General features: G+C 37.8%; 1 protein-coding gene across 3 annotated transcripts in view; it reads left to right on the forward strand.

Moving 5' to 3' along the window:
• The window catches only part of SPIN1 (spindlin 1), a 59,037-nt gene extending 51,684 nt beyond the window's left edge, over positions 1 to 7,353 (forward strand). For all 3 annotated transcript variants that reach the window (XM_035309221.1, XM_035309220.1, XM_035309219.1), the window contains exon 6: positions 1,134 to 7,353. In XM_035309221.1, coding sequence (XP_035165112.1) covers positions 1,134 to 1,333 — 200 coding nt within the window. In that variant the 3' untranslated portion in view covers positions 1,334 to 7,353. The remainder of the gene's footprint in view (positions 1 to 1,133) is intronic.
• The last annotated feature ends 7,878 nt before the right edge of the window (positions 7,354 to 15,231 follow it).

Genomic DNA, 15,231 nt, shown 5'->3' on the forward strand with positions numbered 1-15,231 from the left:
AGGGATCCATTTCTGGATCTTACACTAAAACTTGATCAACATTGCATATATCCTTCTAAATTAAAAGACTCTTTACATAAAGCTGATATTAAGAGGATGATAACTATGTATGATGATGCAATTATAGAGAATCTGAAATAAAAATTTGCAGAGAAACTTAGTAAGTTTGGGGAAGAATCTAAGTGTAACTACATCAAGCCAATCCATTCACTCATTTGGGAGTTCTTTCACAACTCCCAGAATTGAAAAGAAAACAGATAAAATATGTAAGGGGTTCTCAACTCAAGCACGAACAAAGATTAATTTAGAGGCTTAGGATTTGCAGAATAAAAGCCACAGCAGGTCAGACCATTACTAAGAAAATTCCTCCCTGGAATACAAAACAAGGTAAGCTAAGTGTATTTAAAAAAAAAAAAAAAAGACAAACTGGGAAGTGTGTCTTTTGATGTGGTTAGCTTCAAATTCTCAACTATGGTGCTTTTACTGCTTATCACATTTGTTCTGTAATTGCCTTGTAACCAGCCAGCGTTGACATATTGTAACTAATGCCTTTTTGCATCCACATTTGGCATAGGCATTGCTGAAAATACAAGGATATTTCTGGGAAGGTTTTGCTAGTGCTAGACAAGTGAATAATATGGTTATGCTTTACTAGTGGCATCTATTCCAACATCAAAAGCCCTTTTTAATAAGGCGGTTACATTTGCTAGACATCTTAGAGGTGTTTTGGTTGCAATGGCATGCATATGTTCAAATTTGGAATAATGTGTATAGGTAGAAGGGAGGTTTAGTATAGCAGCTAATGAGATAAATACAGTGTCATCTTCTGCTGGTGGCTTAAATTCTATAACTTCTGTGTAAATCTTCATGTCAATAGATTTACCCCTTTAATTGAAGTGTTGTTTTTGACTTCATAAAATTGAAGGCGTGGAGGGAGGGGAGGTGGAACCACAGCTATGGTTTCCAGAAGCCTAACGGTTGTTAAGTGGTTGTCTGAACAAAGCTTATTTTCAGCATATTCTCTATTTAAGCCTTCTGACTGTTTCTTACCAGTTTTGCAGGAGATTCTGCAATTGTTTTCTGTACTGAAACACCATCAATCCCTGCCAACTTACACTATTTTTGTGTTACAGATGATTCACCTCCTGCAGAACGGGAACCAGGTGAAGTTGTGGACAGCCTGGTAGGCAAACAAGTGGAATATGCCAAAGAAGATGGCTCAAAAAGGACTGGCATGGTCATTCATCAAGTTGAAGCCAAACCATCTGTCTATTTCATCAAGTTTGATGATGATTTCCATATTTATGTCTACGATTTGGTGAAGACATCCTAGACATCATTGTGAACTTTTGCCAAATTTGTGGAACTATTAAATGTAAAATTTGTAGACACAAAGACTTGACTGCTTTCCAGTTTAATGAAAGCTTAAATGTCCCTGCGAACCCACAATCTCTGCCAGCAAAACTGTTTTGTTCTGAATAATACAAAAAAATGTATGTGAACGTGACACATTTTGTGTGAGAGAACTCCTTTTCTTGAAGGAAGTCAATATATCTGGGCAGGAGGGAGTTAAAAGCAAAGAACAGCTGCAAATTCAAGCTGTGTAAAGTTGATCTAGTATTGTAATCATTAATCTAAATTTTTTTTCATAGATTTTAACTTTCTTCAACCTTGCACTCACCTGTTCAACTGCCACATGCAAGTGTAGTTTGATATTTTGATATGCCTTCTTTTGTAACATTAAATTTAATTTCTTGGCTTCTGGCAGTCCTTGTTTTCAGGGTTGGGACAGAGTTGACTTTTCTGAAAGGTTTGAACAGTTTGTGCAGCATTAAGGAGTGCCTAACCCAAGTAACACCAATCTGCTGTGTTTCTACACTTTATTTCAAATTCAGCTTTTTAAGAATTGCAGTACGTGGAAATACTTGTGCATTTTCAGTAGTCACAGGGCAGTAGGATATCAAGTGTTTGACTTATGCACCTTTCAGTGAAAAGGCTTTAAACTATAAAAGTATATTTAATCTGTATAACCAGTTAATTAGAAAATGCAGGTTAATGGCCCATATTTACAAGTTGTAGGAACCAGTAAAATACATGCAACAAGGCTGCCTTCAATCCTAAATGTTGTATTTCTGTATTTGTTTGTTATATACACTTCTTAGCAAAACCCAAGTGCTTGGTGCCACAAGTTTAGCAGTATATATGCTACTTCAGAAGACTTTAGACTACACATTGGCAATCAGTAGTCTCTCATTTAATATCAAAACCTAGCAACTTGAATGTTTGTGTGTGGACTTAGATGCCTAACAGTAGCTAATATTTTACACGGTAAATACAATCTCAGAAAGGGGAGGGGGGAGATGGGAGTAATTTTTTTTTTTTTTACTGAAGACAACTTTAGAGAAGGAGAGGCATTTGTCGCCTTCTGCTCAGTCTGTTGCATTCCTTTTTGGTTGTTGTTTGTTTGATTTCTTTTCGTTTGCTTGTTTCTAACCATTTTGTTTTAAGAAGGCATCTTCCCAACTTATACTTTTTCTGGCTTTCCCACATAAGGAGTGTCTGGACAAATCTACAGCTTAAACCTGTTGCCTTTTGTGGTGTACATTGTACTTGCTTTGAGGTATGCTGTTAACGTGAATTTCATTCTATGAACACTAGAGTTCTGCATGCCAGTGGTGTACTATCTAATGGAAGCTATAGGCAGTCTCAGTGGTTCAGTCATCTGCATTAGATTGTGGATGTAAATAGCAGCCCACAACAGCAAAATCCTTTCACGGTTTTAATCTTGCAAGATAGTTGTAAATGAAGATTAAGGTTGTTTTTTTGTGTGTGTGTTTTTGTTTGTTTTTGTTTGTTTTGTTTTGTTTAAGTGTGGCAGCTTTTGAAAGTATCAGAATGGTAACAACGATCAGCACAGCAACAAAATTGTCATGTTACATTAAGGCAGAGCTCTGCAAGTTTCAAAGAACTGCTTCACAGAAATGCAGTTTGTGAAGACAGTCAGCACTGCTGATGGAAGGAACGAATACACTGATATCCGCCCTTGTGCCATTAGTGGAAGGATGCAGGAGAGGTGCTGTTAATCAGAGAACAGAGGTCTGTATGACCTCAACTGTGGGTATTCTTGATACCGAAGACTCAGTGGTTTAAGCCCCTTTCTGTCCATTTTTTTTGCCTGATTTCATATTTTAGCCTTAAGGCTTGTGCCTCATTATGCTGTTGAATGGTAATAAATACTCACCATATAAATATAATACCTTAATTCTTTGTCCATTGCTACTATATTGCATTATGTCCAGTATTTCATCATGGGCAACCAAAGGCAGGCTATTGTATTTCAGTGAATAGCTTCTCAATGCAGTCCTTAATTCTAAGTACCCGAGTCGTAAGTGTTCCTTGTGTTTTGAACAAAGTGAGCAGATTTGCAACACAGTGTTTCATCCTGCAGATCTGTTATGTGTTTTCTATTGACTCTTAAGAGTCCTGCATGTAAATCTCAAAGCTGAGCCTGGCTCCATGAGCCCAAGTTGATATTTGTGGCACAAGAATGAGTGAGTGTATTGATTATACACAAGACACAGAAATAACCTAGAACACTGAATTTGGGGCTATACGTCTGAGGAATATGAGGTTTGGTTTGAAATGTCTGAGGTTTAGGTCTACTGGAACATTTTTAGCATTAGGCTTGCATTTGTGGGTTTTCTGCAAGCCACTTTAATACACCACATATTATGCCAATTAGAGTATAATCTACAAACTGTAAATTTTATGGTTGTTTTTACATGTCCCCGTTGTCTGTTGTGCAGGTATTTCTTTTCATCTTTTTTCCTCTGCTTTTTTTTTTTTTGTTAGCTTAAACCACCTTTTTGAGGCTTGAGACTAATTCCACTCCCTGCCCATCTGCTTTGGGCTTTGTTTTAGGCTCATGTTTCAGATCTGCATGCAGTGCTTGCGTTACCCTGGTAACTAAATGTTGGTTCCTTGTTCTAGGGGTTCAACATTACTTTCCAAAATTACATAGGGCTTGTGATGGCACAGGCCATGGATCTTTGTATAAAAGTTATTGGCCTTTCACATTTACCTGCTGTAGTATTGTTGTATATTGTGTGTGTGCGTGTGTGTGATGTCAGGCTGCCATGTAAAACTTTTTAAAAGGAAAAAAAAAAAGTTAAATGCAGACCATCCTTTTTTGCATGCTTAGAGGGTTAGAACGTTCAATGTAACAAACTAAAGTTGCATGTTAAAAATGTTTAGGTTTTGGTTTTGTTCTGTTTTTATTTTGTGTTCAGTTTTTTGTGAATTTGCTTATTGTGCTGTTTTAATGGTTGTTAGTAGGATTAAATGCACCGGTGAGACGAGCATAGTGCCAACGGAAGGTAATTTTCCAGTTGTATGTGTCATACAGCATTTGAAGGGACCACATAATCTGTTAAAGAATAAATAAGACCACAACTGATCAGTAAAACACTACATTTTTTACTTTTCTTTTGAGTGCCAAACCCTAAACTAGGTAGGAATAGATTCTGGGGAAACCCCTTTTTATTGCAACAGGTAGATGCCTTCATTAAATCATTTAAAAATGGAGGCTTTATCTTCAGATAGAATTGATTAGTTGCTTGTGGGGAAAGAATTACATTAAAAACAGTTCCTGGTTCCTTGGAAATGCTGTGCTTTTTGTATTTTACATCATTAGTGCAATTTGGATGGTTCTTGGTATGTGTATAGTTCAAAGGTCTTCGTGTTCACATTTTAAAATTAGGTAATGACTTCATCCTTAGAGCTTGGTTTCATTATTTTTATTTTATTTTGAACAATGTAGACAGTTCCCTGTTCTCTGCATTTAGAAGTATAAACACTTTAAATCTGTTACTTAATTCTGTAAGTAATTTTTATAATTATGATGTAACTCTATCCTTAAAACATTTAAAATAAACCCTTTATGTGCAACTTATGACTGTAAACTTTGTTCTCATGAGCAAAATGTAGTGATGTGATTTCAGATTGTGAAGAAGCATTTTCTTCAGTTTTCTAATTAAAAAAGATTTATTATTTTAATGTTGAGCCATGTATGCTGGTATAACACCCTATGAAATAAGGTTGGTTGTGAAGCTAAATCTTTATTCTTTTTTTCCAAGTGAGTATAAACGCTGATAAGATGGAACATGACTATGGTAAAGCATACTGCTTAAATTGTATTTTACCAAACAGAGAAAATTTGCTGTTTGAGGGATTACACTCTTCTGTGAGGGAGCATCTATTTCCAGAGCACACAAAAAGTATTTCAGTGGTGGTGAATAATAGAAGCATTTGGCAATGTTTAAGTGATACATTTGTTTGCTTTGAATTAATATGCTTAATTCTTTTTCCATTAAAAAGTAGATCCAAATTAGAGGTGATGAGTCATGAATAGAATTAACATTACCATGCTTCAAGTTTTCTTAAGCCATGGAGGTTTTTCAGACTGTCATATGAAGACGTACTACTTTTATGTTGCTAAATTAACCAATGCAGACTTTCAATATTGAAGAGATTTTCTTTATTCTGCCTTCTTCCTTTATAGCACAGTGGAAAGTATTGTATAGGTACCCTGATATACATATTTTGGCACCAAGTTTAGAAAGCTCATTAGATGTATGCAGAAGATCATGCAACATACCAGTATGCAGTTGGGATGAATACCCAAGCTTCTTCAGTTCCCTTAGTTCAGAGTCCTGTTTATTGTATCGTGTTGCCTGAGAGACTGGTCCCTGTGTGTATTGTGTATATCTGCCAATTAGGGAGAATCTAAGACTTGGTTGAGCAAAATCATCATTAAAAAACAGATGTTAATCTGTGTGAGTGGCCTACATTAAATTAAGGTTAAAAATAGATACACAAGCATTTAACTAATGTCTGAACCTATTCTGTATTACAGCTGTTGAACCAACATCAGTTTTGTAGTATTCTTTTATCTTTTCATGAAGGAAGTAATCATGAAAACAACATTTTAGTTCTCTATTCCTGTAGTAATATGAAAGTGTCCCTGAAAGCTGGTTGCTTGGAAGGCCATTTACAAGCATTTTAAATGTCTATGTTTTGAAGACAGTAACGCCAACAGACTTTTGAGTTGGGGATGGGAGTCTTAGCTGGAGCTACATCTTCAATACTGCTGTACTCCATTTCCACATCTGCCAGGTTCCTTCTTGAACAGGCTATTTTCAGAAAGAAATAGTTTTTTCCTCTTTGCTCAGTGAGATATTTATTTTGAAATCTAAAGTATTTTTTTTTTTTAGTATTCATTCTGTATGCAGTTGATCCACTGATGACTTCAGCAGATTCCATTGCTTATAGGAAAGTATAAGCTTTAGTAAGGGTATGTTGGAGGAGCTTGGGCTGATGCAATTTATGATAATGAAGGTCTCAAAGGAGAAGTAAGAACAGGGTTGAGAAAATGGTAGGTATGTTATTTCATCCTTAAGCACTGGATAATAAATAATAATAATAACTTATTGCATGCTTAGATTTACTTTTTCTATGTGGTTTGAGCAGACTTTTTTTCTTAAGAATTTGCCACCTTGACTTGACATTTAAGAGTCTTGCTTCTGATAATAAAGCAGTCACAAAAATCACAAGATGTTTGGAAGGGACCTAAAAGACTTAATTCCGCTGGCCCTGCCATGGGCAGGGACACCTCCCATTAGACCAGGTAGTCCAGGGTTCTATGTCTCTGTACATCATTATCCAATGTGTAGCATCCATGCTGCATTTAAATTACATCAGGCTGCTGTGATATGCATTTGTCAGAATTGTTTTCAGCGTGGAATAGCAGCTTTTACAATGTCACAACTAATATTCTTGCATGGTTCATTATGTATTTTTTCCATGTATGTTATATTCTAATACACTCTTCTGTAATTATCCTTGAAAAGTCACCACAACTTAAAGCACACTTTATGCTACTTTTAAGTGCAAATTCAGGTTAAATTGATACTATTTCATGTAACTAGCTACTATGTTGAGAGAGGAGAGAGGTTTGTTTTGTTGCTGTTTTTCCCCTCCTCCCTTACAATGTGTGGATGATGTGACTGGGGTTTTTAGTCCTTTAAATATGAGGAAGGAAAAGTAACATCCTTTTGCCACACTGGAACCAGGTTTTGATTTGCTGTTTTTAGTCTCGCTGCACTAACTAGTTGGACTAAACTGTAGCAGAACTGCGCTAACTGTACGCATGATACATACCTTTGAGCTTGATTGTTGGATGACTTCTTAAACTATCTTCATGAAGACTTTGGTCTTCCATTGGAGTCATATGCCCTGGGAATACTGGTGGTTGTGCTTTCTGTAAAAGTTCTAAATAAATGGGTTTTAAAACACTGTTCAGTAACTCTTAAACATTTTTAACTTACAAAAGCAGATGTTCATTGAACACTCACGAATGTGATGAATTAGAAAATAAAGCAACCTTTTAGAACCTCTGTAGCTGGGGAGCAGCCTTGCTGACAGAGACCTGGGGTCCTGGTGGACAACCAGCTGCACATGTCAGCAGTGGGCTGCTGCAGCAGTGAAGGGAAATTGGATCCTATGCTGCATCTGCAGGGTATGCTTACTAGTGGAATTAAGAGATGTGATCATCCCATTCTACTCAACGCTTTTCAGGCCATACGTGGAGTACTGTGTAAAGTTCTGGTCCCCACCATTAGATGAAGATGTGAACAGACTGGAGAGGGTCCAAAGGAAGGCCACAAAGATGATCAAAGAGTCTGGAGAACCTGCCCTGTGGAATTTACGAAGGATTTGGGCATTTCAGCCTAGAGAAGGGGGGGGGGGGGGGCCCCCAAAGCACCTTAGAGCATTCCAGTAATTAAAGGGTGGCTACCACCAGGACAGAGGCTCTCATGTCACAGTGAACCACGTGGAGAAGACAATGGGGCAATCTGGTACAGACTGCATCAGGAGGGGTTTTACCATGATAAAATCAGTCACCAGAACCTCCATCCCAGGGAAGGATGTTCCGGTGATTGATTCCCATTACTAGAGGTTTTCAAGATGCAGTTGGACAGGGTGCTAGACAATCTCATGCAAGCTCCCTTTCCCCAAGAGAGGTAGGACCTAAAGATCTTTGGTTGTCCTTTAGAACCCAGGCTTTTCCATGATTCTATGTTTCTTTTAAGCTTTAAGGAAAAAAAAAAAAAAATCAATAGTAGAAGCAATGTAAAAAAAAAAAAAACAAAAAAAAAAACAAAACAATTATAATATAGATCAGAGCCTGTGCTCAGAGGTGTAAAAAGGATAGCAACAGCACTATAAGAAACCATTTTTCCTAGTTTACCCCACACTTTTTTTGTGAAAGGATGAAACTATTTTGTTGTGAATCTCTTGTTTTGTTCACTAATTCTGTTTCCTGCCTTCAAAGAGTATTTGTTCTGCCTGTCCAAGTTCTCTTCTAGTGCTGTTTACTGAGAAGTTGGCAGAAAGACGGAATAAAACAAAAAGTTAAGATTATGGGCCAGGGTTTCTGTTTGGTTTGCTGTGTTTGTTTGTTTGTCTTTTTCAAAATCAAGGAAGTAAACCTAGCCTTATTGAGTCAATGAATTTCTGACAGGAAGGAAAAAATTGAATCTATGGATTCATATATCTGTTGAATCACAAACTAAAAAGAAGAACTCGTTCCAAGAGAATAAAAGTATGGCTAACCAAAAAGATGCTGAAAGTATATAATAAACTATGTTTTAAATTTTGCTGAAAATAAAAAAATAACTATTGACTGGGATAGGCAATGTTCCCTAATGGGGTAAATCCACGTATAATTCAGCTGGTCTTTATATTAAACATTTAGGAATGTACATGGGAGAGAAATATTCAAATCATTCTGGCTTCCACAGAATTAATTTAACGTGGAGAAATTCTCATATGTAAAACATAATCAAATTGCTTAGGCAAATGGCCTAAATTAACATCATATGTGCTCCTAATTCTGACTTTTTACAACTTAACCAATAACATTTGCATTATAAAAGTATATCTAACTTAAATTACTGCTAATTATTGCTAACAAAATACACTTGGACATAACCTGAAAGTGTGAAAAAGAAAATCTAAATTGCTTGAGACTACAGTAGGTTGTGCAAGGTAGGGAAATGCATGATGAGTGTTAAAAATCTCACTTTCAAAAATGTGATGCATGCAGTCATCTCCCTCAAAGCCATGTTTTACTTACTGCTTTGTCCTGAGATGCTCCTCTGTGAAGTAAATCCTTTTTAGCATTTTTTTAAGTTTATGCTTGGATTAATCATCAATTTTAAATGGCTGCATGGCAACATAACTGTGCAGAAATGTCTGCCAGAGAAAAGGGTGCTGTGGACTGAAGAGGTCACCAGGCCACCTGACTGAAATTCTGAACCACGCATTGGGATAGCAGTGAGACAGCAGGCTCCAGCAAGATACAATGGTAACTGAATCAGCTTTTTACTGGCTCTTTGCCATAGCTGTGAGGAGATAAATACCCCGTTCTGAAGCAATATTCCTTTCATCATTGGGCCAGGTCAAGGCTGGTCCTGTCCCATGCTGTAGCGCTCTCTTTGCAAGATGGTTCACAAGAGGGAAGGAAGGCTCTGCCTCAGTGCTCTGTGGTACTGGGGACTCCTCCCCCGTTCTAAAATTCTGTTATTTGTTTTCGAGATCTAAGTGCATCTAACAGGAACAATTTGTGGCCAACCTGAGTTGCAGAATGTGGTGTGGTTTCACTGTGGAAGACATGGTTTTACATTTTTGGGGTGGGTATAGGGTGGGGACAAAACTGAACTCCTACCTATCTGTATAGACAACAGGTCTGTCCTCCTAGCAGGAACTAACTGACCCGTAGAGCCTTCAGGTCCTTACATCCGAGGCCTGGCCGTCTACCTCTTCACCATGCCCCATTTGCAGTGAACTAGCTCCTGTGGCTTGGCATCAGTCTGTCTTCAGAGTCAACAGCCTCCTGAACTGTTGTGATTGCTAGAAAAAGACTGAGTAATACCGTAAAAGAGGTCTTCCTGGTCGCAGCCAAAATGCTGTCCGTGCGTGGGGGCCTACGGTGGAGCAGTCTGCTCATGAAGGACTTCAGCCTGTGGCACAGAGCCAAGCTGGAGCAGCGCCTGCAGGGCTGCAGCCTCTGGGAAGGACCCCATGCTGGAGGGGTGGAAGAGCGTGTGGAGGAAAGAGCAGCAGAGATGAAGTTTTATGAACCAACACCAACCCACATGCCCTATCCTGCCTACGATACTGAGGGGAGTATGAGGAGGAGGAAGAAGGTTCAGGAATGAGGCTGAGCCCTGGAGTATGGTGGGAGTGGGGGAAGGGGTATTTTTTTCCATGTTTGTCACACTACTATTCTACTTGTAATTGGAAATGAATTAGAATAATTTTTACCAAGTCAATCTGTTTTGCCAATGATGGTGATTGGAAGGCAACCTCCCTTCCTTTATCTCAACCCTCAAGCTTTTCCATCTTATCTTCTTCCACTGTTCCATTGAATAGGAGTGATAGAGCAGCTGGATGAGGACATGGTGGCCAGCTGAAGTCAACCCACCACAGCAGCATAATAATTTATTCTATTCAACAACCTTATTTATATTTTCTTTTGGCTATCTAGGATAATTTTGTGTGTAGTTGAAAGTGAAGTAATTATCTGAAACTCAAAGATCATGACACAGAGAGACTGAACAGGTAACACCTGAGTCTTTGATATCTTTCATTCTCCCACGTTGAAAGTGCAAAAACCAGTTTTAATTGTCTTAGTTCTCAGTTTCTAATGGTTTTAAAATTAAAAAGCATGAGACTAAAGGCATGGGGATCTATTTATTTTCTGTGCATGCCTGTACAAGGGGAAGGTCTTTGGGATTGTGTAATGGTTAGATAAAGCTTGTTCAATACAAATAACAATGAATCCCAGCTTTAAAGTTGCATGCCCTTTCTGCAATCAGTAAAAGCAGAGATTCACTTATGAAAATAAGGATGTACAGACTTATCTCTGTAGACTATCTGCAACCTCCTGAAGCAAGTGATTGCAGTAGGGTCAATATGCTTTGCTAAAACTCCTATGAGGAGCTCCTACAAGCGGCTGCAACATTGCTACCTTGGCAGCTTGATTTTTTGCAGAAGAGTATTCTAGATTTCTTCTTTGAAATACTTGCCTGGGGTTGGCTGTTTGTTGTTGTTGTTTTCTTTTATTTTTATTTTTTTCCCAGGCATTGGTCCTTTATTTGCTAATGAAAGAAGTTATAGAATGGGAAACTTGAACAGGGGGAATAATAATAATAATAAAAGGTATTCAAAACATGCTCTGTATTTGTGTTTATTTTGTGTAGTATGCATCTGTAATGAACATAACAATCTAATAAAGCAATAGATTGTTCTGGGTATCTTAAGGATCAAGCTGAAAAAATATATATATTTACTGAAAGTATGCTATTACACATGATAAGCATTTTATTCGTGTGACCTTCCCTTCTATAACTGAGAACAGCATGATCCTTTTATTCTTTAAAAGAAAACTCCTTCAGTTCATCAAAAAATACTGTGAATGGTCACCTGAAATCCTTGTGTTAATTAATTTATTCAAAGTCAGTCTCGATAGAGGCTGCTAACAAGGCTGACAGAAGTAGATGCTGGCTGCCCTTTCCATGACTTAAGCATATAATTTGAATTTTGCCAGAAGAGGTTGTGTTTATATAGAGTGAGGCCATCTACTTTTATATGCACCTAGCAAATTACTGAAACAAAGCAAATGAAGCTACCAGCAACACTGGAGTCCGTCCCTCCTACCCAAGTCTTTGAGAGAACCAGGCTGCCTTTCTCCATCAAAGGCTCTGCGAACAAATAGGATTAGATGGTGGCTGCTAGCATCATTAGAGGACTAGACTGGATTCTGTGGGAAGTCTCAAACTGCCCTGCATACCCAGTAAAGCACAAAAATACAGGATCTAATTAATGCTGGATGATTCTGACCCTAGAAGGGATGGACCAATCAGAGGTCTCATCACGAAGAAATGTCTAATTACACTAAATAAAAAAAACAAAAGAATGAAGAGGGGAGTGTTTAAATTCAAATGAACATGAGCGGATTTTTATTTCAGTATTTTTCCATTGCCGCAGGAGCAAATGCTGTCACTTGTTGCCATGCTGCTGCTGCTGTGTCACATCCCTCTCAGTTGCTTCCCCACTGAACCTGTCTGGAAGTCAGGTATGCTGCAGCACTGACCAGGACAGCCTAACGCTGTGTGGCAGGTTGATGATACACAAGAAGAAGTTAGATACAAAGGATGGTTGAATCAGGATTTTCATACTGCGAGAAGAAATCAGTAAATCTTTGCTAAATTATCAATGCCCAGCTACATTGGTTTTGAACCCAGGCACCTTTTGATGGCTGCAGTATGTCATTATGCACACGACAGTTTAAATAGTAATAAGACAGGGGCTAATGGTTTTGAACTGAAAGAGAGGTGATTTAGATTAGACGTTAAGAAAAAAATATTTGCCAAGAGGGTGGTGAGGCACTGGCACAGGTTGCCCAGAGAAGCTGTGGATGCCCCATCCCTGGAGGTGTTCAAGGCCAGGTTGGATGGGGCTTTGAGCAACCTGGTCTGGTGGGAGGTGTCCCTGCCCATGGCAGGGGGTTGGAACTGGGCTATCTTTAAGGACCCTTCCAGCCCAAAGCATTTTGTGATTCTATGATTATACAAAATTGTAACTTAAAGAACCTGTATGCTATTGATTTGGTTAATTTTTCTACTTGAGAAAAAATAATAATAATAATCGTTGCTTCTTTCGTGGTTGGAATGCAGTGAGGTTGTATAGGGAAGAATAGATCCAAGAATATTGATGAAGGAATGTTTGCAAAGTATTTATATTACTGTGTTATATAATAATGACCCATGTATTTAGGTCTCCTGATCTCAGCTGAGAAAACAGTGTACCAAATGTGTCAAATCTAAGGAGTGCTATGAATACCCTATAACTATTTTAGCTGACAGACTGGAAAAAGTGAAATCTTTTTAGCTCAGTATTTTCTTTGTGCACTGGTCTCTTGTCACACAGGTCAGCGGTTAATGTATTGAGTTGAAATCCAGAGGGTTCCCTTCCTTCTCTTTTGGAAGACACTGTACACTGTGGAGAGTAATTTTAACTGTTTTCTTGTCAATAACTCAATTATAATAACTCTCTTCTCTGAAGCTTATTACTGTGTACTGTGAAGTACATAAAGGACCTCCTCAGTGTCCATGCTGTGGCTGTGAATTAAAAAATAACTACTTCAAGTAGTTGCATCAACTGTTGTTATTTATGCAGTTAATTAATCCACTGGCATTTTTCTTCAATCTATGCGTTCCTTCTGTTGGTGTCTCCTTAGTGGTCTGCCTTTCTGACTGGCAGTTTAAACACAGTGATATGTCCAAAGGTCAGTTTCTAATCTGACTTTTCAGGGAGTACATTTAATTTTGCCCAACCAAAGTTCACCTTGATTTGGTCTGTCACTTCTATTTTTTAAATTAGGATATAATTAAGTAGATGTATTGTGTATACTGTACACTAACGATTAAACTGAACACAAGTCCAACAACTCTCACCCACCTGACACTGCCATTTGGGTGCATTTAGTCGGCTCTTGCCTTACGTCTTCACTCTGCGTGTACATGGCTTGTCCAGCTGTGTTACACAGGTACACCTTCCCTACAGACTGCTTAAGAATTATGAGCCAACTGAAATTTAACATCTTTTCAGTATATACTGCAAGTGATAACTGGACTTTTAAGAGACTACTTTCTGGAAATGCTTATCGGATCAAATCCTTTACTACTCAGAACAGTAGAAGAGGTGGATGAAGGAGAGAGTGAAGGGTGTATTCAGAAGACACTTGGAAAGGCTTTCAGAACCTTTTCATATTTTAACTTGCATAAAGTTTATAGAGACATTGGTTCTGGAGCCAGAGGGGTATGGAATTACACTGGCTTGAGTGTGTATATATGAATATAGATATACTATACATATATTTAGTATTACATAGTAGTTAGCAAGTTTGAACATTTTTGCTTTCATTTATTTTCTTCCATGTCTCTTTCTCGGAATGGTGCCCTTGATCATTGAAAACATAATTTGATTGATGTGATTTTTTCTTGATATGCTTATTAATGCTTGTGAGCTTGTCAAAATATGGATTTGTAATTAACTTCAAAGTTAATTGAAGCAAAACACACATGGAAAGAAGGATCATCTCTGCAGTATGAGTACAAATAAACTGAAAGCCTTGATTTTAAATGAAAAGACAGAACTAAATAATGACACATTAAAATAATATAGTGAACACAGTATCTAAAAGCTTGTTTCCAGCAAAATCAGAAATGTAATATTTTGTATGGTGGGGAATTTTTATCTCAGTTATTTTACCCTGGGATTTACCAGGACGCTTCCTCTGGACGAGTATTGTTTACAACCTTTCTGATAGTGTCATCTCTTAGCTAATACCAGTTCCCCTGAGAAAGGCTCACATGTTCCGAATAAAGAGCTCCATTATTATCAGGAGATGGAAACCGGGGAGTAAAATAATCACAATAGCTTTAGCACCTCTAAGGGGAATAGTAGTAGAAAACATTAGTAGCCAAAACAGGTTCTATCCTGCTTGGGATACATCACAAAGTGAAACTTTTTTTATGTTGGTCCATGCCAGTATCGTATATCTGACTTTACAGTCAGATCAAAAGAGGTGCAACGTAAGACTTTCTGTGGTATCATGCTTTTTTTTGTTTTTTTTTTTTTTTTTTTTTTTTTTGGGTGAATGTCCTGTGATGTCCTGACAAGGATGATCACGTTAAGCTTCTTGGGAAAGGTATTTGGTTTCTCAAATATTCTGTAGCTATTCACTATATAGTTTCAAGAACTTATGACTGTCATTGAGGCTTATAACCTAGAGCACATCAGCTAGTAATTTATAATTCTCTTTAAATGCTAATATGAGTGCATGTGCCTATCTTCTGTATAGACAGGGTACTCTATCCGTACAACCTTCCACACAAGGTGGTTTTTTTTTTTTTTTTTTTTTTTTTTTTTTTTCCTGTCCTGTGTTGCTTGTATGCTTATGGAATGGGGAAACAGTCTAAAGTGATTTTGGAAGGCAATGCAAATTTCTTCTCATATACTAAATCATTGTTTTTACCAGCTGGAAGAATAACCAGAGGGAAATAAATACGTGGTGGTTGATTTGCTTGCTGGCAGGCTTTCAGT

Source organism: Oxyura jamaicensis, chromosome Z (assembly GCF_011077185.1).
Source record: "Oxyura jamaicensis isolate SHBP4307 breed ruddy duck chromosome Z, BPBGC_Ojam_1.0, whole genome shotgun sequence".
In the NCBI taxonomy this organism is placed as follows: Eukaryota; Metazoa; Chordata; class Aves; order Anseriformes; family Anatidae; genus Oxyura; species Oxyura jamaicensis.